The sequence below is a fragment of the Xyrauchen texanus genome, chromosome 8 (assembly GCF_025860055.1).
Source record: "Xyrauchen texanus isolate HMW12.3.18 chromosome 8, RBS_HiC_50CHRs, whole genome shotgun sequence".
NCBI classification, from domain to species: domain Eukaryota; kingdom Metazoa; phylum Chordata; class Actinopteri; order Cypriniformes; family Catostomidae; genus Xyrauchen; species Xyrauchen texanus.
Window position 1 is genome coordinate 15331145 of NC_068283.1, and position 27232 is coordinate 15358376.

At 37.6% G+C, this 27232-nt stretch overlaps 1 protein-coding gene across 1 annotated transcript in view; it reads right to left on the reverse strand.

The window, feature by feature from the left end:
* Positions 1–1108: 1108 nt before the first annotated feature.
* The window catches only part of LOC127647272 (heparan sulfate glucosamine 3-O-sulfotransferase 2-like), a 41000-nt gene continuing 14876 nt past the window's right edge, over positions 1109–27232 (reverse strand). Inside the window, exon 2 of the mRNA XM_052131420.1 lies at positions 1109–2127. Coding sequence (XP_051987380.1) covers positions 1509–2127 — 619 coding nt within the window. The 3' untranslated portion in view covers positions 1109–1508. The remainder of the gene's footprint in view (positions 2128–27232) is intronic.

Sequence of the window (27232 nt, forward strand, 5' to 3'; positions counted from 1 at the left end):
CAGGTAGGACCTACCATGGGACTTCTTCCACATGCGATACTGCCGGTCGGTAAGTCCATGTGACGTATTCTCCACACATTACCTCCCCTTCGGGCAGGGTGTGGTCTCCGTGGTGTCTTTCCCCTTAGGAAAGAACCCCCCCCTTTGCGGATGCATATGGCACCAGCTGATTGATTTTCCATTTTTGTGGGAGAAAATAGAAGAGAAGAGGCCATGGCTGGCACGGCCTGTCCCCACAATGAGTTTGTCTTGTCCCCAGGGTTCAAGGGGCCGTACGACACTCGTGGGGCTTTGGGGGAGGTTACGTCAGGGCCGGGTGCACTTGCTATGATGCATGCAAATTCCCCTCACCAATTCCCATTGCCCTTTTCTCAAAGATCAGACATGTTTGGGGCTCCCAAGAGCGACCTCCAGTGTCACTACTTCAACAAAATGTCTTATTCCCTCCATCAGGGAACGGACTTTATGACAGTAACCAAGATGTTTCAGTAGACTATGTTTTAAACTACTTCTTATATTGTTCTCTATGTACTGTACCCTTTGAAAAAGCAATGTCTGCAAAGCAATATAGCTCAAGATTGGCAGTTTGTCTCATTGAATATGCAGAAACAAAATGTCATGTACTGCAATGAGGATGGAACTGAATGTGGTTTCTTTGGATTTGTTTAATTTGTTTTCCTGTTTTACATTTTGTGAGATAAACATAATGACACACCTCAGCAGTCACTGTATGCTTTACGGTTTTCTATTTCATATCAAGATGATTGACTTGGATGAGTGTTTTAAATAGTAACAGGAGGACAATGAATGAAACAAATGCTGTGCATACCAAACACTCTATGAGAATAAATGAAAGATTCTTAGTTATTCTGTTGATTTAATAGCCTTAAACAAGTTCTAGATGTATTAAAGCATTTCATGTAAAGGCAAATTATCTTTAGCTACAGTACATACAACTCTTTATTTTGCCCATATTTTTGCATTTCATATATTTAGGAGCCTTTTTAAGAGCATTGGTTTATAATCCTTATTTTTTAAGACAATTTTATTATAAGACAGTATTACCAGACTTTTCTAATGTAAGTCTTTGGAAGTCACATGTGCTGGGATAGTTTTAACTGGAATTTTACAAAATTTCCCCCAAAATACAGTAAGATGTACACCAAAAAGTATATTGAAGAAACATTAGGGAAAGTTCTGTTTACTTAAACTAATTTTATCAGTTGTAATCTCTTTCAAATGAGGCTTTTCTCTTTTTAGTTAACAATTGTCTTGTTTCCATCCAAGTTACAAATTTAACTATAAAAACAATGAACAAATAAAGCAGCATTTCCAGAGAACAAAATAGTCACTTCTGGGGTAATTGGCAAATTAGAATTTTTTTTAATGAAGTTGGCTCTTTAATAATAATAATAGTTCACCCTCTAACCATGGACAGACTTATTTAACTTGATGACTCACAAATCATCAGAAGAAAGGGGCTGGTTTCACCAAGGTCCTCCTCCTCCTCAATCCCATCTGAAGTCATGACCCACCATTTCATAAAATTTCACATTGAAAGGCCTATAAAATTCTCTAAGCTGCTCAATGACCTCCTGGTCTATCTGCACGTGAGTTCTGCCCTTGGACTTGCCAAGGCAGCGGGGCTGGCTGCTGCTCTCCGGCTTCTTCAGGCACGGGAATCCTTTCGTTCGGTTAAAGTAGAAGTGCTTGTCTGTGATGATGCGCTTGAGACCCAGGAAGTCCTGCACGCGGCCTAGCTCTCCAGCCGGGTCTGTGATGAGTTGCTCCCCACTGACAAAATGGATCTGCGAGAGACGGAAATACTGCAGCCAGTTCTCCAGGTGTAGGATGTACATCCCAATGCGGATGGCATTCCAGGAGGTATCCACGATGCCTTCGCTCCTGTTCTTGAAAGCTAGTTCCTCAAAGGAGGGGATGTCAGGCTTCTTTGACAGGGTCTGCGTGTAATCAGAGATTGCCCTTGTGACTGGGTTCCGCACAACTACGATCAGCTTTGTTCCATGGGACATGTTTGAGATGCGCCGTGGTGCCTCCCGTGTCACAAAGTAACTTGGTGTTTTCTCCATGGTTATTTGGCTGTCCAGAGTCCTTGGCATAAGGCCTCTGTGAAAAAGCAAAACAGATAGTTTAATCAAATTGTATGAAAAACAACTTACCAAACAAAAAACAATGAACCATTAATCAATATGAAGGAACTATTGGAAATTGATTAAATGCCAGTATTACCAGATATCTATACTGTATATGGCTAACACGTTTGGAAAGTTGTCCTGTGGTGTGAAATGCTATTTCCCTTGTTAAAAAGACAGAATTTGAAGAGAAAAATAAAATTTGGAAGAGAGAAAACAATGTAAGACTTTGGCATAGGAAGAAACTGACACATTTTTTGTTTTCCACCGTTTGTTTCTCTTCACCTTGTGGTTCAGAGCTTCCGTACCAGGGTGATACCTCAAGACGTTGGTTGAGAAAATGTCAAGAATACATGTCTGCTAATTCTAGGCAAAGGGTGACTACTTTGAAGATGCTAAAATATAACACAGGTTTTATTTATTTTGGATTTTGTTTAGTCCCAACATAATTCCCATAGTTCCATTTATGTTATTCCATAGTTTTGATTAATTTACTATTATTCTAAAATTTGAAAATTATAATAAAGAATGAGTAGGCAAAGGACCTTGTGAAGATGCTGGATGAAACATGTAGATAGGTATCTATATCCACAGTAAAACAAGTCCTATATCAACATAACCTGAAAGGCTGTTCAGCATGTAAGAAGCCACTACTCCAAAACCACCATAAAAAAGCCAGACTACAGTTTGCAAGTGCACATGGGTACAAAGATGTTCTCTGGTCTAATTAAATACAATTTTTACTGTTTGGCCATAATGCCCATTGTTATGTTTGGAGGAAAAAGAGTGAGACTTGCAAGCAGAAGAACACCATCCCAACCATGATGTATAGGGATGGCAGCATCATGTTGTGGGGGTGCTTTGCTGCAGGAGGGACTGGTGCACTTCACAAAATAGATGGCATCATGATGAAGGAAAATTATTTGGATATATTAAAGCAACATATCAAGACATCAGCCAGCAAGTTAAAGCTTGGTCGCAAATAGGTCTTCCAAATGGACAATGACCCCAAGCATACTTCCAAAGTTGTAGCAAAATGGCTAAAGGAGAAGTAAGTCAAGGTATTGAAGTGGCCATCACAAAGCCTTGAACTCAGTCCAATAGAAAATTTGAAAAAGCATTTGCGAGCAAGGAGGCCTACAAACCTGACTCAGTTACACCAGTTCTGTCTGGAGGAATGGGCCAAAATTCCAACAACTTTTTGCGAGAAGCTTGTGGAAGGCTGCCCAAAACACTTGACACAAGTTAAACAATTTAAAGGTAATGCTACCAAATATTAACAACATGTATGTAAACTTCTGACCCACTTGGAATATGATGAAAGAAATAAAAGCTTAAATAAATAATTCTCTACTATTATTCTGACATTTCACATTCATAAAATAAAGTAGTGATCCTAACTGACCTAAGGCAGTGAATGTTTTTTTACGATTAAATGTCAGGAATTGTGAAAAACAGTCTCCTTCCCAGAGAAGTGGTGCTCAATGCTCACAGGAAAACAGAGCAACACACTTCCAGTACATAAGCGAGTAGATCAATGGCAAATGCCAAGTAGATTGTACTGTAGTTGTACAGCTTGTCGAATTTGCCAAACAATTGTGTCATGTTCTGGTGCTACAGTACATCAAACATGCCGTTTTATTTATGCTGACATCTCCAGGCAGAAAGAGCAGCAGAAAGTTTAACAGCCGTCACTGAGTGTAACATGCAGCAAGATGCTCATAAGTCATAACTCTCAAAAAACAGCCTATTCAAAAACCAATAATGTAAGAAACCCGCGATTACAAAAGGCTTATTATGATCTGCTTTTGACTTCAAAATGTAAATTGCTTTGAGAACAACACTTGTGCACATGTTATAAGCCAGTTATAATGGCAGTAAAGTTTACATGCAAAGTGAAACGGGGAAGAAGGCAAAAAATTAAAAAATATATGTGTGTCGATCGATTTTTGTTTAAGCACTAAATAATATTGGATTATGTACATATTTCGTAAAACCAGAGGTCAGGTTCCTCTCAAGTTTTTTTTTTCATTTTTTTTTTCAGCACTAAATTCCATTGAACGAGTTTTTTCCTTGCTACTGTCACTTCAGCTTGTTCACAGGGGGCTTTCAAACAACGAGGCATGATTTTCTATAAAGCTGGATGTGCATCCCACAAATCTCCATCAACTGCAAGATGCTATCCTATCAATATGGGCCAACATTTCTAAAGAATGCTTTCAGCACCTTGTTGAATCAATGCCACGCAGAATTAAGGCAGTTCTGAAGGCGAAAGGGGGTCAAACACAGTATTAGTATGGTGTTCCTAATAATCCTTTAGGTTAGTGTATATATATATATATATATATATATATGTGTGTGTGTGTGTATTTATACCACATGTCTGTTGAATGCTTGATTCTGATTGGTTGACAAATATTCTAAGGTGTGCATTTATTTTTCAAGCAAATGCACAGCTATTAAGTAAGTCCAGGTCTTGACTGTATAATGGTTCCATATCACTTCGCCAAATTATTTCAGTTATTTCAAAGAGCCCTACAGGCTACCACAACAAAATACTCAAATAAAACAAAGACATTGGTTAAGAACTGTACATCAGATAAGAATGACAAACAATGTCTATAACATCCTACATTTATTTAAATTTCCATTGAAAAGCATCCTTGGGGTCCCTCTATTTCTCTCTCTTTCACTCTCATCTCACACACATACACACAAACACTGTACATGCTACCATAGCAAAATAACCATATAAACAAAGACACTGGTTAAAGTAAATCGGTTAAGAATGTCAAACAATATCTATAATATCCTATATTTATTTCAATTTCAATTAAAAAGCTCCCTCGTCCCCCCCGCACGAACACACACTAACACACATACATATGCACGCATGCACACACACACACACACACACACACACACACACATTGAGACTCGTTTGGCGACCAACAAATAGAGCCACAACCCCCAGGACTTGATCAATACAACAGTTCCTATTATCAAAAATAACTTTTAATATATGAAACTTTTTATGTTTCAATGTATTTCGCCCCAATCAGCCTCAAATAACTATAATGAAAACCCTTCCATCTCTATTTCACTCCCACACATATACACACACACACATGCACACACACACTAACTTGTTATTCCAATGCCGAAAAGCAGCACATCCTAAAGTGACGTTTTCAAGGCTCGTTGCTACTGAGAAGTGCTTAAACTTACATCTTGGCGATTTTTAAGTGATGTTACTTCTGACGAGAGTAATCCCACAGGCGATAAAGGTAATCCCACAGGCGATCTCTCTCAGTTTCGGAGCGTCTCTCTGTCGATCCCTCAAAAACAAACTCACACACAAACTCTCAAACACACACACAAATGCACTAAATTGTTACTCCAGTAAGTCCTCAAGTAAAGCAGCGCAAGCCTCACAATCCTCCGTTGCTAGTTCTCCGCTGCACATCGTGACCGCCTTACCACCTTGGATGAGCATTATTTTTCAATAATTCACTGGTCTGTTGTCAATTATTCCATTAATTTGTAGAAGACATGCTAAACCAGTATTGCCTCTTTAAGTATAATGATAGTTCAGTGAGCATCTAATCTCAACGTGTTTTGGTTGAACACATATTAATGAGAGAGGAGTTGAATGGCTTCTTTACCACATCTGATCTACCTGTGATTAGAATTTAATATATCGATATACAGTGGGTACAGAAAGTATTCAGACCCCCTTAAATTTTTCACTCTTTGTTATATTGCAGCCATTTGCTAAAATCATTTAAGTTCATTTTTTTCCTCATTATTGTACACACAGCACCCCATATTGACAGAAAAACACAGAATTGTTGACATTTTTGCACATTTATTAAAAAAGAAAAACTGAAATATCACATGGTCCTAAGTATTCAGACCCTTTGCTGTGACACTCATATATTTAACTCAGGTGCTGTCCATTTCTTCTGATCATCCTTGAGATGGTTCTACACCTTCAATTGAGTCCAGCTGTGTTTTATTATACTGATTGGACTTGATTAGGAAAGCCACACACCTGTCTATATAAGACCTTACAGCTCACAGTGCATGTCAGAGCAAATGAGAATCATGAGGTCAAAGGAACTGCCTGAAGAGCTCAGAGACAGAATTGTGGCAAGGCACAGATCTGGCCAAGGTTACAAAAAACATTTCTGCTGCCTTTAAGGTTCATAAGAGCACAGTGGCCTCCATAATCCTTAAATGGGACAACCAGAACCCTTCCTAGAGCTGGCCGTCCGGCCAAACTTAGCTATCGGGGGAGAAGAGCCTTGGTGAGAGAGGTAAAGAAGAACCCAAAGATCACTGTGGCTGAGCTCCAGAGATGCAGTCGGGAGATGGGAGAAAGTTGTAGTAAGTCAACCATCACTGCAGCCATCCACCAGTCGGGGCTTTATGGCAGAGTGGCCCGACGGAAGCCTCTCCTCAGTGAAAGACACATGAAAGCCCGCATGGAGTTTGCTAAAAAACACCTGAAGGACTCCAAGATGGTGATAAATAAGATTCTCTGGTCTGATGAGACCAAGATAGAACTTTTTGGCCTTAATTCTAAGCGGTATGTGTGGAGAAAACCAGGCACTGCTCATCACCTGTCCAATACAGTCTCAACAGTGAAGCATGGTGGTGGCAGCATCATGCTGTGGGAGTGTTTTTCAGCTGCAGGGACAGGACGACTGGTTGCAATCGAGGGAAAGATGAATGCGGCCAAGTACAGGGATATCCTGGACGAAAACCTTCTCCAGAGTGCTCTGGACCTCAGACTGGGCCGAAGGTTCACCTTCCAAAAGACAATGACCCTAAGCACACCGCTAAAATAACGAAGGAGTGGCTTCACAACAACTCCGTGACTGTTCTTGAATGGCCCAGCTAGAGCCCTGACTTAAACCCAATTGAGCATCTCTGGAGAGACTTGAAAATGGCTGTCCACCAACGTTTACCATCCAACCTGACAGAACTGGAGAGGATCTGCAAGGAGGAATGGCAGAGGATACCCAAATCCAGATGTGAAAAACTTGTTGCATCTTTCCCAAAAAGACTCATGGCTGTATTAGATCAAAAGGGTGCTTCTACTAAATACTGAACAAAGGGTCTGAATACTTAGGACCATGTGATATTTCATTTTTTCTTTTTTAATAAATGTGCAAAAATGTCAACAATTCTGTGTTTTTCTGTCAATATGGGGTGCTGTGTGTACAATAATGAGGAAAAAAAATGAACTTAAATGATTTTAGCAAATGTCTGCAATATAACAAAGAGTGAAAAATGTAAGGGGGTCTGAATACTTTCCGTACCCACTGTATATTTTTTTATGATTTTGATCCACAACTGACTGTAAAGAACGGAAAAGGACATTAAAAGATATATAATTCAATGACAAATGGGTTGCGTGGATCTCGTCTTTGGACACATATTATTCAGAACTAGTCAAACCAAACTTTAACTCTCAACAGACATTGAAAGTTTCTCAGGGTGCTAAACTTATTCACCACTATACTTCTCAATCACTGGAGAGTTAAATCTGAACACTAACCAACCAGTGACTAATCAGACATTTTTAGTCGAATAGTGTAAAATTTGGTCGTTTATGTGAGTAATGAACTTGCAGAGTATTGCACGTTTATCGATTTTGGGATTTAAGAATTTAGAATGAGATTGTTCTAATCAAGATTGTGATGCATTGGAAAATCGTTAATACCCTATTTTCCACGACTTTTTAGTAATTTGAGATAGCTGGATTTTTAAAATAATTTAGATTCAGATCAATTTGTTAATGGTCAATTTGACAGTTTTGTTGAAAGGAACCAAATCAGAAGAATGATCACTCAAAACTGAAAATCGCTATGTTGTACACAAGGCAATAAAAGCTCTACATGAGAAATATCTAGCCAATGAATTATTTCAGAGCAGAGTAAAACCAGAAAAATCCAATATAGAAATGTGCATGTCATTTAATAATTGTATGAATTTATTTACTTGGCTTTCCAGGCCTGGAAAACACAATATTATGGTAAATATTAATATTAATATGAACATAAAATATGAATAATATGATAATTTCAGGTTTTCCATGACCAAGAGAACCCTGGCTCTATTAAAGTATCCAAATAGAAAATATAATTCTAGTTTTGTAATATTAATTTTTTTCACATGCTGTATGATGTACTCTAAAAAATACTGTATTTCGAGGAAACTTGCCAGTTCTAATCAAAGAGATTGGACCATTTAGTATAATGCAGTTAATGATTTATTTATGAAACTATATAAGCTACATTTCCATGATCTTTTTCACAGCCTGTAAAGTGTGCAATGCTTAAGAATGTGGTCAGCCCTCACGTTAGTGTAGACTTCAGTATGAAAAATAGGAATTCTGTTCCAGAAAGTGACAAAATAATCAGAGCACACACATGAGGTTTTAATACTTTCAGCCAATATTTCTAGTCTCTTATCTCCCAGGTGTGCGTGATGCTGAAGGAAAGGTGTGGGGAAATTATCAAGTCTCAGCCACATCCTTTTCTCTTGCTCATAAATCACTATCACCTGCATTATACATGCACAATAGAGGGAAAGGCTTCTTCAAATATGGGACATGTGAAATAGGTCATTATTTTCACAAGTTTCCTGAAGAAACCATAGTGTCCAACTTTCGAGTTGTTATGACTTCAACTGATGAACTACATAAAGAGATATCCATTCGGTCACAGTTCTGTTGTGGAAGCAGATAGCTGGCTGTCCTGTCAATCTCTTTGGAGGAGCATTTTAGATGTACAGCAGCAATTTTTCATGAAATAACACAGAATATCTACCAGACGGATTTTACAAGGTCTTACTGAAATGTTTTCCAAAAAAATGCACACAAATATGTTGGAGCTGTGTCCTCGTGGTTAACTTGAGGGTACTTGTGTGATATCAGTATTTTTTAATTAACAAAAGCTTTGCTACATTTACAAATCCCTCACATTATTATTATTATTATGTTTCATTTATTTTTTGTCCTGAGAGTATTAAACCATAGCTTTAAATTGTTTTTAATGTGATTGCATTAGTGTAAACCCATTAAATTGAGAATTATAACTACAAGACAGGATTAGTGAGGTCTTAAATATGTAAAATTTAGCTAAAGACTGTAATAAAGATTAAACATTACATTGACCATCTTATTGTATGGAATACTGATGTCAGAGAATAACCTCAAGTTTCCATCAGTTGTGACTCATCCGCTATTCATAATGGGCTTTCCTAAAGCAGGAGTTGCTATTCTTTATCTCCACACTCCTGGAAATATTGATCCATTTGGCTTGATTTATAAATGTGTCCTGCTTGCCAGGGTGTCTCTGTTAGCCTTAGCTGTTCAGGGTCAGAGGCAGCCATTAATCTTACATACCGTGCAATGGAGCTTCTCCCTACTAAACAACTTTACCATGTGTTAGAAATGCGTACCACCAATCATAGCCTCATACTGATGCAATGCATGCTTGAGTTACATAATCAAAACATGTATTTATTTCTGGACATCCATCAAGAAGGCACCTTTCATGTTTTTTTTCTCTTTCGATCCCTCAAAAAAAAAAAAACAGATGCTGTCAGATTGAAGCTGGTTTATATTGGAACATCAGTCTTCATTTTCTTTTCAAATATGAATATCCCATGCATCAGTTAGGGGAGATTTATGGTTTATTCAACTCAAATCAAGTGCACCATAACCCCCACCAATGAATAGTGATTTTATGTGAATATTTCCTTGTAATCAACAGAAATTTTCAACAAATCACTTCTTAATGAGAAAGTAAACCCTGCAGGTGTTTATTTTACAATAATGACTATGTACTAATGGCTATACATTATCCTGCTTATTGCACAGCTACTTAACAAATAAATATGTGGACATTAATTATTGATTCAAGTTTATGCTGAAAATATGAAAATGATTATTTTTATTATTTTATTAGCTTACTTGTAAAGACTGTGGATTGCGACAGAATACAAGCACAGCTATGTTGGAGGAAACTTATATTGTTTTACACTGTTACTATGGACAACACTCATTATTTAGGAATATCTGACAGCTGAATACCACCATTGATTAATTAGCATGAAGTATGTCAGAGAGCTGTGCAATAATACAGAATCTCCAAGCTCCATTTTATTTGTCTTTGCAGCTACCTCTGCACTCACAGTTCTCAAATTAATTGCGTTTGCGAGAATCAAAAGGATCCATGAATCTGTCAGTCTGCATGTTATCGCATCACTGATGTGCCTCTAATATGCTGTCTTGAGACAGGGGCTGGCAGGTGCTCTGTTGCTTACATAAGAGTCTGGTCTTTCAGAAGAAAAATCCTTTTAGTGTGGAGACTTCATTGAGAGCAGGAATAGAGAGGTGCTAATTGCAGAGTGGTACCATGAAACATACTGTGCAAACTACAGTGAGAAACAGCCAGTAAAATAGCCAGAAGTGGAACAAGTTACAGGCACTTTGTAAAAGTTTTTTAAAAAAAGCTTTTATTTATGTGACTAATTCAGAGATACAAATGGTAAAACTGGTGGTTAATGGTAAAAAATAAAATAAAATAAAGAATTTAAAAATCTGTAAAAAGAGAGGCTTATTAGGACACAAGGTAAAGAAGGCACAAAAAGTTTTTTTTTAATATTTACTTATTTTTATTGTCAGTCATATAAGGTGCTGGTTTATTATGATATACATGTATTAAGATGAAATAATGCCAAACTTTGACAGGTTAGTGAAATAAATAATTTTTCACGAGTTCACTGGTACATACATAGTACTCCAGGAGTTTATTAAGGTAAATGGATTTGGTATGCCATTAAAAATAGAGGGGCTTGAACATGGCATTGGGCATGAGCTCTGAGATCCCCCCTGGACTATCTGATTAAAGCAAAAAATGTAATGACAATTTTGAAAAAAAAAAAAAAAAAAAAAAAATATATAAATATATATATATATATATATATATATATATATATATACACTCACCTAAAGGATTATTACGAACACCTGTTCAATTTCTCATTAATGCAATTATCTAATCAACCAATCACACGGCAGTTGCTTCAATGCATTTAGGGGTGTGGTCCTGGTCAAGACAATCTCCTGAACTCCAAACTGAATGTCAGAATGGGAAAGAAAGGTGATTTAAGCAATTTTGAGCGTGGCATGGTTGTTGGTGCCAGACGGGCCGGTCTGAGTATTTCACAATCTGCTCAGTTACTGGGATTTTCACGCACAACCATTTCTAGGGTTTACAAAGAATGGTGTGAAAAGGGAAAAACATCCAGTATGCGGCAGTCCTGTGGGCAAAAATGCCTTGTTGATGCTAGAGGTCAGAGGAGAATGGGCCGACTGATTCAAGCTGATAGAAGAGCAACTTTGACTGAAATAACCACTCGTTACAACCGAGGTATGCAGCAAAGCATTTGTGAAGCCACAGCACGCACAACCTTGAGGCGGATGGGCTACAACAGCAGAAGACCCCACCGGGTACCACTCATCTCCACTACAAATAGGAAAAAGCGGCTACAATTTTGCAAGAGCTCACCAAAATTGGACAGTTGAAGACTGGAAAAATGTTGCCTGGTCTGATGAGTCTCGATTTCTGTTGAGACATTCAGATGGTAGAGTCAGAATTTGGCGTAAACAGAATGAGAACATGGATCCATCATGCCTTGTTACCACTGTGCAGGCTGGTGGTGGTGGTGTAATGGTGTGGGGGATGTTTTCTTGGCCCCTTAGTGCCAATTGGGCATCATTTAAATGCCACGGCCTACCTGAGCATTGTTTCTGACCATGTCCATCCCTTTATGGCCACCATGTACCCATCCTCTGATGGCTACTTCCAGCAGGATAATGCACCATGTCACAAAGCTCGAATCATTTCAAATTGGTTTCTTGAACATGACAATGAGTTCACTGTACTAAAATGGCCCCCACAGTCACCAGATCTCAACCTAATAGAGCATCTTTGGGATGTGGTGGAACAGGAGCTTCGTGCCCTGGATGTGCATCCCACAAATCTCCATCAACTGCAAGATGCTATCCTATCAATATGGGCCAACATTTCTAAAGAATGCTTTCAGTACCTTGTTGAATCAGTGCCATGTAGAATTATGGCAGTTCTGAAGGGGAAAGGGGGTCAAACACAGTATTAGTATGGTGTTCCTAATAATCCTTTAGGTGAGTGTATATATATATATATATATATATATATATATATATATATATATATATTATACATATATATATATTGATATAGTCATTATTAAATATAAAAGGTGGAGATATGGAGGTTGAGGGATGCCATAAAGATTGTCACCGGAGTGAGGGAAGCAGCTGCTTATATAGCCGTGAGATATGATTGGCTTGACTAGATAAACAAACTCCTGCCGAACATAGGTTTGGGACTTCATTAAAATATATTCAGAGTTTTGTATGAGGCTCAGCAGCAATCAAACCAGACAACCTTAAGTGCAACTGTGTAAGGTGGCTTTTCAACTAAAGTGGTTCAGCTGTAAGAATGTCAAGGTGACAGAAGAAATGTCAACAGCATGATGCTGTTAACATTTCTTCTGCTACTTATACCAATGATAAAAAAAATGCCTTATTATGACCTTATTGTAATGAAAAGTGTAGCACTTCAATGTTTAATCTTAATATACTGTAGTATACACAATAAAATTAAACTACACATGGATTAAAGAGAACCTGTTTAATAACAATTAATGGCTTTAAAAGCTACATCAGATTTACAATTTAGATGGAATAATTACAAATTGGATATATGAAACATGTAGATGAAACCAGTATGCGTACTACTTGATTGGAAAGACAGAAAGAGAGTGAAAGGGCAGAGAGCGAGTTGCCATTGAGAGCTAGGAGATTGGCCCGATGGCCTGCAACCCAGTTGCCCAAGAGCAGAGCCCAGAGCATAACAATCCTCTATTATCTCTTCCTTGAAAATGTGACCAGAACCAGATCTGATACATTTAAACTGACCAATCAGCAGACCAACGTTAACCCCCAGTGTACTCAAGTTGTGACCATTTGCAGAGCAAACACCTCAGCCAATAGGCTGATAGAGTACCATCAGTACCCTCAAGGAAATGGGGGTTGTAACACAGAAATTAATTCATTTTCTTTTTATTTTCAACCCTACAACTGTAAATTCTGCTTTGTTTTCTTAATTTTGTGTGTGAACTAGTCTGTACATATTTCCTTTACTGTACTGTACAGTTTCTACACAATTTCTGCTATTTTTCTGCATGTTCCTGAACATTTTTTCACAGAGGCTGCCATGAACTGTGATTGATCATTTTACCTGTCCATCAGTCTGCTCTTCCGTTGTTTGCACATGCACCTTGAGTTGGCTTTATTAAAGAGTATTATAAAGCAGTTGAAGTGTGTTAAATGTGTCCGTACAGGTTTGCAGTCAGTGATAGAGCATTTGAGCATACTCTAGCCTGGACAGTTCTTGGCCAGAATTAGTTGCAATGTGGATATTTTGCTTTTGGACTATTTATTTAGTAGAAGAAGACAATCCCAAAGTAAAATGTGTACATCAAATTATGAACTTGCTGAGACACTATAATAGGCAAGATTTTAATAACATCAACATGCATGCCAATAATGTAAACATTTTAATCACTGGCATAATTCCCCCACAATTACTTAATTAATACACTTATCGTAGTGCAGCACAGGAAACATTTTATCTTCTCCTATGTAAATTAACTTTGAAGTCTGTCTCTTGCAGAATTAAAGAGAATTAATTCATAATTGAATTTCTATCATAAACAAGTACGACATAAAGCAATTACTGCCAGTTTGAGACTAAAAGTTCCAGGGGGAACATTCCCCTGTAACATTTACACCAGCAATCTTTGCAAGCCCTGCCTTTATTAGATCTCTGTATGTGTAGTAATAGGTCTACATAATACAGGATATCCTGATGTCTGGTATCACTGGCTTTCACAGTTAATGCAGATTGACATTCTAATTCATCAGGGGGCTTAGTCCCTACTTACTGTCAACACATCCACCATGTCAATGTAATAAGTAATGGCATCGGGCAAAGGTCTGATATTACATCTGAAAGTTACAGTGCTGTTAATTGTCTGCCAGTTCACTATGTACTCCTGTTGTCTTTTTTGAAGAAGCTAAGCTTTCACAGAGCTGGGCGACTCTTATTATATGTCTGATATGAGCTGACCAGTTTGTGATAGCTCTAGAGAACTGTGAATTTCATCAGCTAGTGTCTTACCAATATCGCCTGCTGAAAGTTTTTCCCTAAAATTAAAAGTATCATAAAGGCCTTTTGTGAGCCCAAGCAACTCTATTCTAGAACCACATTGTGAGCTAGACGATAAATGCAAAAAACACAACTTCAGACAAAAATATCTGAAGAGTCTGCATGCCGTGCTAAGTGCAAACCAATGTGCCGTTCATACAGAGGTCATTGATTCTGATTAAAAAGGCTTTTGCCCAACCTGCATGCTGAGATGACTTTCCTGTGCACTGCACCTTTACTGTACCACACATTGTGGTATGTTTCTCTAACAGATGACAGTGCACATTTGTAATACAGTTGAAACAGGAAGCTGTTATGCAGAAGTTCCTAAAAAATCCAGTCATTCTGCTACAGACAACAGTAACACATTTTTCACTCTGTCATCAATAAATGTGAGTTCTTTCTCTCTTCCTTTGGTACTTTAGTAATGCACTTGCCTTGGTTATCTGTTAAACACTGGGTCTGTTCAAAAGCCTAGAGAACTAGCACATGAAGCAGCATTTTAAAGGTATTGTTCTTATCATTTACTCACACTCATACCATCCCATAAGTTTATAACTTTATGAATACAAACAAATATTTTTGGAAGAATATTTAAGTTCTGCGGGTCAATACATAACAAGTGAATGGTTGCCAAATTTTAGAAGCTCCAAAAAGCACAAAATGCAAAATGCATATGACTCCAGTGGATTAATTAATGTCTTCTGAAGTGAAATGCTAGGTGTGTGTAAGAAATAGATCAATATATAAAACTTTTTTTAATTAAAAATTTTCACTTCCGGCCAGCTTGTGGTGCGTAAGTTGACATGGGTGGATTTCAAACTGTCTCTCGCATGACGCAAGCATGTAAGCCTCCTCTGCATAGAATTCATATGTAGATACTTATTATCAGCTGTTCCTATGGGCCACAATACTGTTTCCACACAAAAGGTGTTTATGTAGCGGTCTGACTTGCATTAAAACCGATTGAAACAGCTCTTCTTGTTGACCGTCCGAAGATGGCGCCACAGTTGACATATCTAAACCAGCCGAATGAGGCATCTATGTGTGATTATCTATGATCCTCTGTTGTAAACAACTCTCGCTTCAGTATTTTTCTGTATTTCACGCTTCAGTTCTCATGTGAACTTGCTAACGTGCTTATGACATGCAAAAGGCTGCGTGACCTCAACCCTCGTGAATATTGACCTATTTCTTACATACACCTAGCGTTTCGCTTCAGAATACATTAATTAATCCACTGGGATAGGATGATGACTTTTATGATGACTTTATGTGCTTTTTGGAGCTTAAAAAAATTGGCATCCATTCACTTGCATTGTATGGACATTCAGAGCTGAAATATTCTTACAGAAATCTTCGTTTGATTTCTGCAGAAGAAAGAAAGTCATACACATCTGGGATGGCAAGAGAGTGAGTAAATCATGAGAGAATATTCATTTTTGGGTGAACTATTCCTTTAGGGCACCCCCAATGCAAAGGCTGTTCCAAAAGGAATGTACCTTAACTGTGCTGCTGCTGGCAATACCTTATTTTGGCCATATTCTAAGGTATCATTGTATGTATCCTTCCCCGGGAAGGCAAGCCAGGTCACTCTGCATCCATGTCCATGACAACTTCAGGTACAGTTCATATCTATTTAAATGGCGAAAGACTGAAATCTCCAATATGGTTGGTAAAGATTACGAGCAAATTACATATTTTAAATCAGCAATAAAATCAATATTCAACAATATTAAGTCAAAATTAAAGTTAACAATATTATAGTAAATGATGCGTCTTTAGCTAAAAATATGCAATATTAAGCTATTTTTCAGGTTGGTGCAGCATTTTTTGATTGTCTCTGTAAAAAATGTGATTGCAGTTTTTAAATAAGATGGGCCTTCCATTCCTAGAGACGTCATATACAGTGTTATGGTTTATCCCATTCATTAGTAGGCCTATACCAATGACCTGTCTCATTCTATAAAGTCTCTGGTATTGGATCGTTCCTCTCGCATAGTGTACATCTGTATGGAAATCAATTGCGCATTGAGTCTCCCTTGCACTTCGAGCTATTTGTATGGTGCTCAGAGTTGCTGCCTATGTAAAGCATTCCAAATTGGTCACTGATGAGTCTCCATTTCAGTTAGGTTGGATGCTGCCATAGAAGGCCGCTACCTCTTTAGGAAGGTGACCCACTGTGTTTCAAAACCAAGCTGCCTCACTGCCTGCTACCAAGGCAGCTGCATCAGAGGGCAGCGTCCGAAGTATCAGGGAACCTTATAAGTGACTGATCTGTCATGCTCTACATAGGCAGCAACTCTAAGGACCACACTCTCAGCAGGAGAGACTAATTAATAAGCATAAAATGAATAGCACACAAAAATATTGGGTAAAACAATACATTTTAAATTACACTGAACTATTTTATTATATCTGTGAGAGCAAGCGTGTCTCTTGCAAATACACCATGAACATGTTGTGATGACAAATGTCTAGCTGTGCTTTAGCCTGTATACTGTAAATAATTCATTATTTTATTTTTATTTTTCATAGTTTCAACTATTTTATTATATTTGATACTTTTAAATATTGAATGAAATATAAGTTTACATATAATAATACATTTTTCTCTGGCCTCGTCCAATATTTTGGATTGATTTTTTCACTGACCTTGATGCAATATTTTTTTGGATTGCCATATCTGGAAAGGATATATGTGATGCTGCCTTATAATTTGGCAAATATGAAGAAGCATCATAAACCTTCTTATTTGGAGTAATGGTTGAAAATGGTGCCTTCATATTCAGCTCATTAGGTTTTTGAACAAAGCATGGAAAGTGACTTTGAATGACTTTGTAGTGCTTTGCGTATCCTATTACAGAGTGTATATATATATATATATATATATCACACAACCATTATACACTGTTCTGATGCAACCTCATGAGGATTTTTGCAAAAGTTCTGACAGACTGGGGAATGTACAGCTACAGAAAAGTTATCTTTGCGCTTTGATTACTGCCACCTACAATGTGTTATTCTTTTTATTTTGTACCCCTGAAACTTTACTTCAATTTGGAAGTTGTAAGAATTCAAGACCAGCATCTTGAACATCACAAATGCCTTTCCAAATTCTGATGAAAAGGTCAGTTTTAGATGCTCGATCGATAAGATATACTAAACACCTTCCAGATGCTGTTTGAGCAAGGGTAGAAATAAAGTCCATGTTTTCCCCTAGCGTGTTCTCTGTACTTTCATACTCTGTAGCACACCTGACCTGTCTAACAATGCTGTAGAATTAAATGTGTATGACGATATTTGAGTCACTTTAATGCACTATTTTGTGTGGTAGATTTTTGTCATTTTATGTGTGATGGCTTATTAGTATTTGCTTTTAGAGTATTCTTTTAAACATGCTGTCTGCTCTGTCCACAGAACCCTATAGAAATGTAATGACTCAATCCCAGGATATTAAGTTTAACCTGGACATATTTAGACAGTGCATGCTCAGAGACTCAAATTGCTAAATTGCATGATCTAAAGTCTTGTTCAAACTAGCATATGTAATTACTAACTGGTCCGTTATGCCGGTATCTCTATATAATTGAATCTATGACTCATTGTGCTAAGTAAACTGCTTAATGATGAGACGGGGGATTGGGCAGTAATGTTGCAAGTGCTGATTTGGTTAGTATTTAAATTGGAAAGCATCAATTACAATGACGAAGCTGCAGTGATATACACAGCGATTTAGACAGTGAGCCTCATTTCCTGTCTAAGTTCAGATGCTTGTCATCGCTGACACTCCTAATGAGCCCATTTCATTCACAATATCCTGGACCAGAGTCTTTTGAGGGATGAGGCAAGCATCATGGGCTTCTCTGGAGTTTAGCTGGGATCTACTGTACTTTATAAGTGCTAACAATACAGGGGCCTTCACATCCTACACATTTTTGCATCTGTCTGCACTGTTTTTTACTTGCTTTTCCATGTAAACATGCGCTATATGGACACCTTTGACTGCTGCACTGTGTCTGGCTGTTTTTTGGTATTATTTTGTCTCACATAGGAGCGCCATGGATTTAAGATGATGTGTGAAGTTAAAAGAACTACAAAAAAAATTGCATTCTGCTCCATCCACCTTTTTAATGCAAGTACTGCCTCAATTTGATCAACACATAACACCTGCTTTAAAAAGGTCATGTCATGAGGAATCAAATTTTCCTTGATATTTTGAGATATAAGAAATTGTACTATAAACAAACATTTTAATTAAAAAATTCCTTTCCAGCCTAAAAAGAGCATTTATTGTTTGCATCCTACAAAAATGACTTGTTTTGAAATCGTCCCCCTTGAGACATAGGAGATTAATTTGAATAGTCCCTCCTCCACAACATATTTAATCGCCACGGTGAATTCAGTGAGACAGCGACTAAGGGACTCCGACAATGGAATTTGCACAATTGTTACTGTAGACAGGGTGAACCTGCTAGCCAACACACTGTCTTTTATAACTCTCTTTACAGCCAAAGACTTATAAACCTTTTACATACATGGCTTCTGATAGTCTAGACTACTTACACTGTTATCAGCTTTACATAGCATTATTTTATCACCAAGTATTGTTTGTCTTATAATAAAAGTATTGGCAAGCAACGGTGTAATAACTTTGTTCAGCTTTCAGTTATTCAGTCGAACAACTGTTGTAATTTGTGTGCTTCAATTACTGTATATTGGGACATATAGCTATCAATGATTGTCTGGAGTGAGTGCTTTATTGGATTTTGTAAATCCCTTGCATATTTTCATTCTTTCACTTTTGCAAAAAACAGTTCCACATGTGTAATGGCCTTAAAGCTATACTACGGGAAAAACTGATTGTTTTAGACAGATGGCTAAACACAGGGTAGTAAAAGGTAATGTATTACTACATTATGGGTGTTTTTTTGAGCAAGAAAACTTAATTTAAACATAATAAGTGACCCTCAAGTAAGAAAAAATAAATCCATGATCTGTTCCATATAATGTTTTCTTTGCATCATCAGTTATGGTAAATAAGAGTTGATCAGAGTCATAAAAGTGCTAAGATATTTATATCTGTTGCAATGTGCTTTTTTATGAATTTTCTGGTGTCCATGGGTTAATGTTCTTTTCATGTTTAAATTGAATAGAGTAATCAATAGACTACAGTACTTTGTATTGAGTAATAAATGGTTTTATATGATATATGAGTTGTATCGCTTGCTAACACAGTAAACTTTTGAAACATACAGTATATTTCCATCCAGTACCAACCCCTATTTTCTGTGGCAGTTTAATCAGTGGCTTATTGCCATAAAAAGAAGAAAGGCACTATCAATTTGTCATATAATTTGTTATTTATAAGTAATTGCTGTTATTTACTTAATTTGCTATATACTTATTGTTATTATTATTATTATTATAACACTAACCCTACCCCTAAACCTAACCATCAAAGAAACCTTTTAGTATTTTTACATTTTCAGTTTTTTAAGCCGTCTGAATTACATGGACACTAGGGGTGTCCTCGTAATTACGAGTTTGTAACCTGAAAACCACTTAATTTAGTGTATACATTTCTATGTTTGCATTACATAACCAACTAAATTTAGAAGCTTGTTCCAGTGAGGTTTAATTACACAGTAGCTCAGCTGATGGTGCGCTGCATTTGTGATGCAAAGGAACAGGGTATGGGTTCTGAAGAGTAATTTACTAGTTTGTAACTACGGATGGGCATTCATCAATAATTTGGTATTCGAATATTTAAGCTCATAAAAAATGTATATTTGAATATTATATTATTTAAATGAAGGTAATTAATGAGAAAGAGATGTTGTAAAATAGTTTTTTTTAGTCATAAAGTTGCATCACTATTAATAAAAGCTTCTAATTATATTCAGAACAAGCTTATATCATGTCCACAAAAACCAACTCACACACACATCCATGTTGGTGCGGCTATCCTTATGAGGACTCTCCATAGACATAATGATTTTTATACTGTACGAACTGTATATTCTATCCCCTAAACATAACCCTCACAAAATATATTTTGCATTTATGCATAATTTTGTATGTTTTTTTAAGCGATTTGAATTATGGGGACACTCATAAACCACACATATAGCATAATACCCTTGTAATTAACAGTTTGTAACATAAATAAAATGTCCGCATAAACCACCCAAACCCATCCACACACACACACACACACACACACACACGTTGTGTTTCCATGTTTTATGGGGACTTTCCATAGACATAATGGTTTTTATACTGTACAAACTTTATATTCTATCCCCTAAACCTAACCCTACCCCTAAACCTAACCCTCACAGAAAACTTTCTGCATTTTTACATTTTCAAAAAACATAATTTAGTATGATTTATAAGCTGTTTTCCTCATGGGGACCGACAAAATGTCCCCACAAGGTCAAAAATTTCGGGTTTTACTATCCTTATGGGGACATTTGGTCCCCACAAAGTGATAAATACACGCTCACACACACACACACACACACACACACACACACCCTTAGCTACAGTACTTGTGGTTGTTAACTGCACAATGTTGACTTGACAATGCTTACAATGTATTTGCTGTACAATAATTGAATTAGATTTGTAATTAATATGAGTATCAGCTTATGCTCTTAAGTACTGTAAATCCTTACAGTAAAGCTAAAGATTTACTGTATATCTATTGTACATGTGTAGTACCACAGCTAACAAATATGTGACTTTTTCCAGTTAAAATGCTACTACTGAAGTCTTTATTCAATCATTTTTGACCCGGAAGTCACAGGTGTGATTATTTTTAAACATAACAGACAGGTAAAATGCTGAAACTGTGAATTGTTTACCAATCACACCATAATGTGCAGAAATAAACAGATAATCCCTGAACTAGTAAACAGGCTTCTAACTAATGGCAATCCAATTCCTTGCTTAATTCTGCCTCTGTAATTCATATCATGAATATTTCACCTGTTTAGAATTCCATCTGGGAGGATGTCAGAACATTAATGACTAGTCAGCAACAGGCACTAGCCTCGGAGAAAGTCTATTAAGAGTTAACCATGAACCATCCACACATACATCATCCCGTGGGTGTAGGTGAACAGTGCTGGCAGAAGTAATGGAACTAAAACCAACATATAAATGAATTGTAACTCCTTCAATATGACACCTTAAAAATCTGTTATCTTCAGCATTCATCCTACTCGCTGATTTCTAATTAATGATTTATACATGCTAAAACACTGCTAGACATTTGTCAACACAACATGTTCATGGTTCATTTGACACACTTGGTCTCATAGATTTGTCATTCTATGTCTTAGATGTAATCAAAACATATAAAATTAAACAATAATGATCTGTTGGCATTATTGATCTGGCCAGAAAGATCGATAACAATTAGACCATCGACTACACCAAAATAGACTGGAAGGCTGCCACATGATGATAAATTGTCTTTACCTTACACCTGAAACAGTGTATTTTAATTCAGAACAATACATTATAAGAGCGGTTTAATACAAAGTGATGCTGAAAGACTTCATGTGTAGTTGCTCAAAGAGCTCCTCAACAGAGACTAAAAAAAGATGAAAGGTCCTAGACTTGTCAATCTCCACACTCATTTGTGTTGGAACTGCAACATCTTTTGCATCTCAGCAGCGACATAGGATTTTTGGTCTCATTTACTTCACACACGGTCTTTGGGAGGAGGAGAGCTTAAAGAGGTGATATCTTCTGGATGATGGCTTGAATTCAGTATTCGGTGGACCCACACTTCCACTCCCGGGTGCAGTTAAAAAAAAAATGCAATATATTACAATTGCGCAATATTTCACAGATATGTTGTCAAATCTGACCATATATTGTACCAGCAAATTTTATGTCTACATTGTTATAGCCTAATCAATCAATATTAATATACAATGTAATCTCATGAGTGTTCGTAGATATTTGTACGTTAAATATTGGTCTATCACATGTACAATTTTGTACGCTTTAATAGACATCGAAACGTACAATATCATTGTATTGACAGCATCTGAAATGTAAACCCTTTTACGCTTGAACAGCTTTAGAGATATACAAATGTTTATGAATCCTTTGGGATTCGATGAATCTGAAGTTTCAAACAATTCTGACAGTACATATAAATCAAGAAATGAGTGAAAAGAAAGGCAAGTACATTTATATAGCACATTTCAAACACAATGACACTTGCCGGTGAAACACGTTTATGTTACAGCGAAACATTTACAGTGTTTCAGTGAACAAGTTCAGCCACTAAACTCTATAAGGTGCAAGCTGATTTTTCTTGTTCAACGTATGTGCTCTGCAGCAGCAACGTTAGCAGATCTAGTCCGAAAAGACCAATATCATATCAATATGCCATTCCCACATTTACATGCTAAAATCTTTCAAAGAGTTATATTTCATACCTGTTGAGGATTGATGATAATATATTTCAGCCATACAAAGAGTGAAAATGATTGTGCTTTCATTAGACCCATTTAGAAATCACATGTACACAAATATGGCATTAAAAAGGTCTTTCTCTTACAAGGAAAGGGATTGTGTCTTCTATGAGATTGTGTCTGGTATTGAACGTGTTCACCTGCAGTGATATCCTTGTTAAGATTCCTGATATCTTAGTTCTCAGCAGTCGTCAGAGGATTTTTATGGATTTGTACGTCTTTAAACATAAAAGCGCTTCGTTTTTAGATTTTGTGAATATGTTAATATTACATGCTTGGTTTATTGATCATTTCAAAGAATATTAGTTGGTTTTGGAATTGATTTCTTTGTTTCTATAACATTTCCAGTTAGTTGTTCTTAGAGACTCGTTGCTATAACGATTAAATGATTGTCTTGGGAGGCAAAGAGCTCTACCTGTGCCATGCCGAACCGGCCCCAGATCAGCTGGACCACCTCTGGTGCTGCCTGAATGGATCAAGATCGGCATGATGACCACGTCATGCGTGCCCTAGCACCATGCCCACTTCGGGACTCGAGTCTGAAGCCAGTGCTGAAGTGGTCTCATATGCATCAACCCGAGCTGCACGACCACGGCCGAAAATGCCATATGCCCCAGGAGCCTCTGGAACTGTTTTAGAGGAACCACTGTGCCGGGCTCGAAGAGAGCGAGGCACTTGAGCACCAACTGCGTGAGCTTGTTCGTGAGGCGTGCTGTCAATGAGACTGAGTCTAACTCCATGCCGAGAAAAGAGATGCTCTGAGCCGGAGTGAGCACCTGGTCCCTGTGACCCCACCTAGTAAATCTCGAGAGTGAGCGAGAATGAGCCAGTCGTCGAGGTAGTTGAGTATGCGGATGCCCAAGATACCCTTCTTCATCTCTTCTTCATCTCTGCTGGAGGGATGAGCTGGCATTTTCGCAGCGCATTGAGGTGGAGCGAATACCGCTGAAACGAGGCTGGAGCCTGGCGAATTGAATCACGTAGCCGAGTCGGATGGTCTTGGCCAGCCAACACGACGGGGTGGATAGTGAAAGCCATGCATCCAAGCTCCGTGCGAGGAGCACTATAGGGACGATCATTTTGATGTACAAGGTGGGGCTTCGTAGCGGGGGGGAGCAGGTAATAATGCGCGTCCCGAGTTTTGGGTGCCAAGAAAAGACTCAAAATACTTACATTGCTCTGCGCACCTGGCAGGGGGCGGTTTAGAGAATGAGGAAGAGGTCCTGGAGAGGCGTCTTCAGAACTCATCAGCGGCGGCCTGCCGGGGATAGGAAGTCGCGGATCCGGAGGCAAGGTGACTGCGTCAGGGGATCCGGGACTGTAGGATTTTGATGCCGGGGCGCCGTGAGAACAGCACACGCCAACTGGATGACCCAGGGAGTGAGGAAATCACTGAAGTGGCATTCATTTTGATAATTGCAGTAGCTGCAATGGTCATGTTCTCGCAGTGAGTACATGAACCATCCACAAAAGCTGCCTCAGTGTGATCGCTACCCAGGCACACGAGGCAGTGTCTATGACAATCAGTCTTGGAGAGATATCGACCGCATCCAGGAACTACACAGAGGCAGAAAGGCATCTTTAAAAAGACGCGTCCTGAAAAGGACGTTCAACGCCTGCTGCATATTGCTCTTTTGTGAGGGAAAATACTCTTTTAGGAGAGAACACTCTTTCAGACAGAAGCTCCGTTCAAGCGCCCAGGGGCGTGGAATGCACAGCATGCAGAGAGGGAGAAAGCCACTGGTAATGCGCCGTAGATCCAACAGCAGTGCTTTTCCAACAGAGGTGAGTGGAACAGTAGTGAAGTTCAGCTTGCTGCTCCACAAACGCTCGGCTGACAGACGCACGCCCGCTTCCCTTTATACCCATATGTCCAGGGGCGGTACATGCAAATTCTTTCTGCCAATTTCTCATTGGCCTTTTTTCAAATTTAGAGGTACGCGAGGCTCTCAAGAAAGACCCCTTGTTTTGTTCATTGGTTGATAATTCTTTGGGTAAACATAAAATTTCACAATAAATGCATTATAAATTGCATTAAAAATGTGTTCACAAGAGTCATATGTTAAAGTTGAGTGTTTGTTATGGGTTATTTTTAAAGGATGCATATGGATTGCATGTGTGGAGTTTGATGCATTTTGCTGCACATGCGGGAACTGGGTATGTAAATTTTGTATTAATCATATATTATTTAATGATTTATAGTCCAGTGTTTTCCAGTTTAGTGAATACATTTAATGTGTTATTTGTGAAAACATTTGTAATGAGAATTGTATTGTTTAAACTGTTATATATATATCCTTCAAGCCTTTTTAGAGATGCATAATGTGCTTTGAGTGATTTAAGCATATATGTTAAATGCATACAACACTTTGCATGATTTAAGCAAGTAATAAATGCATAAAATGCTGTAAATCATAGACAGTAAGCATGTATTTAGTATGTGTTGAGACATGTGGGTTGGCTAATGCCCTGCTTGTGTTTTGATTTACCATTAGCCTCTGGTCTCGGCCCAGCCATTGACCAGGAAAATAAAACATGGCGCTCCATGTCAAAAAGATCGCCTACCCCTGCCCTAATCAATTTACAAAAATGGGCCAAAGTGCTTGTGTTGTTCACAAATATCTAGGAATAATTGTCAGATCACCCAGTTATTTAAAAGTAATTAAAATCCCTTGAATATAACATGGGCAAGGACCACGTATGGCTGTTTTTTTCTTTTTCTTTTAATCCTTAGCTTTCACTCGTTATGTCATTGTTAAAAAGTCTGACTTTTGAAACCCAATTAATTTCAGTCTTGTATCAATGCCATTGTTTGTAACAACACAATATGCTAAACCTTTGTTTCAATGCCATAAGCAGAAAATAGCTTCCTTCAAAAGATTATGTGAAAGTGGGAAGCGATGAGAGCCAATTGTCCAACAGTGGAATGGGTCTGATCAAGCCACAAAGAAAAAAAAAGCCTTTAAAGATTGCCTGCAACGTCAAAGGCCAGGAAACTGCACATTGTCTGATGAGCTTCTCTCAGTATTTCAGAATAATTAATTGTGGGTTCCAGTCAGTGGAAAACACTAAAAAGACCTATATATGTATATAGTATACTTTTGTTATGATATACCAGCCTGGTTTAACTTCATGTTCAGTTAACTTGCCTCCTCTGAGATATTTTTCTATCCTGGTTTAACGCTTGTGTGACCTTCGGGACATTTTTGTCTTTTTCATTTTTGTTTTTTATTGCCAATGGCATACATTTTGCCAAAGGTGTGTATTTTTGGGGGAATTTTTATATTTCAACCTCAGTTCCTAAAATACATCTATGATATCAATGTGTACACAAAATAGTTACACTCAGGACCTACAGGACAGAAATGTCCCCCATTGAAACCCACTAAAATGGCAATATTTGACCCCAGTGCCATTTAAGCATACAATCATGAATTCTATGATATTATGCTTTCATTCCAGAGCCCTGGCTTCAAATTTCTTTTTTTTTATATATTTTTCACCAGATTTCACAATTTTTCTCATATTTAGACTATGGAGCAAATACATGCGTTTTTCCAATTTTCTGTTTACTGTATTATATAGCACTGCAGGCCAATTGAATAAATGATGCAGCTAAAATTGTGTGGGAGTGTTGGTAGGGATGTCAGAGAGTTTTGTATGTGTGTAATGCGAAATGTGTGCATGCGTGCGTGTGTTAAAATCATGACAATTATTGAATATATGGTAGTTATGAACAGGACTGATGTTGGTTAAAAAATCTAAGTCAGTGAAAGTGGAAAAAAATATTAATATAAAATATTTTTTTGGCAGTTTTTTGACATGGACATTTTTGTCTTCTAAGGTCCTGATTTTTTTTTTTTAATCTGACACTGCACAAAAAATTATATTGCATTAAAAATCAATGTTGTTGCTAATCATTGACATATTCCAGACTGTTATAATCCACCAAAATAAAAAAATTAAAAGTGGCATTATATAAACAAACTGACATTTAAAGCGTTAAATCCTGAAAATGAATGAATATTAGATCAGTACTGATGTTGGTAAAAAAAATTTTTATTGAAAGTTGAAAATAATATTAATATATAATATTATTATGGCAGTTTTTTTGACGTGGACATTTTTGTCCTCGAAGGACCACTGAGTAACTTTTTTATTGGTGCACAAGGGTTAAAGGGTTCATTATAAAGCTGCAGGATATAATGGGAACATTACCATGGAATAATGAGAAGCAGGCTTACTCAGT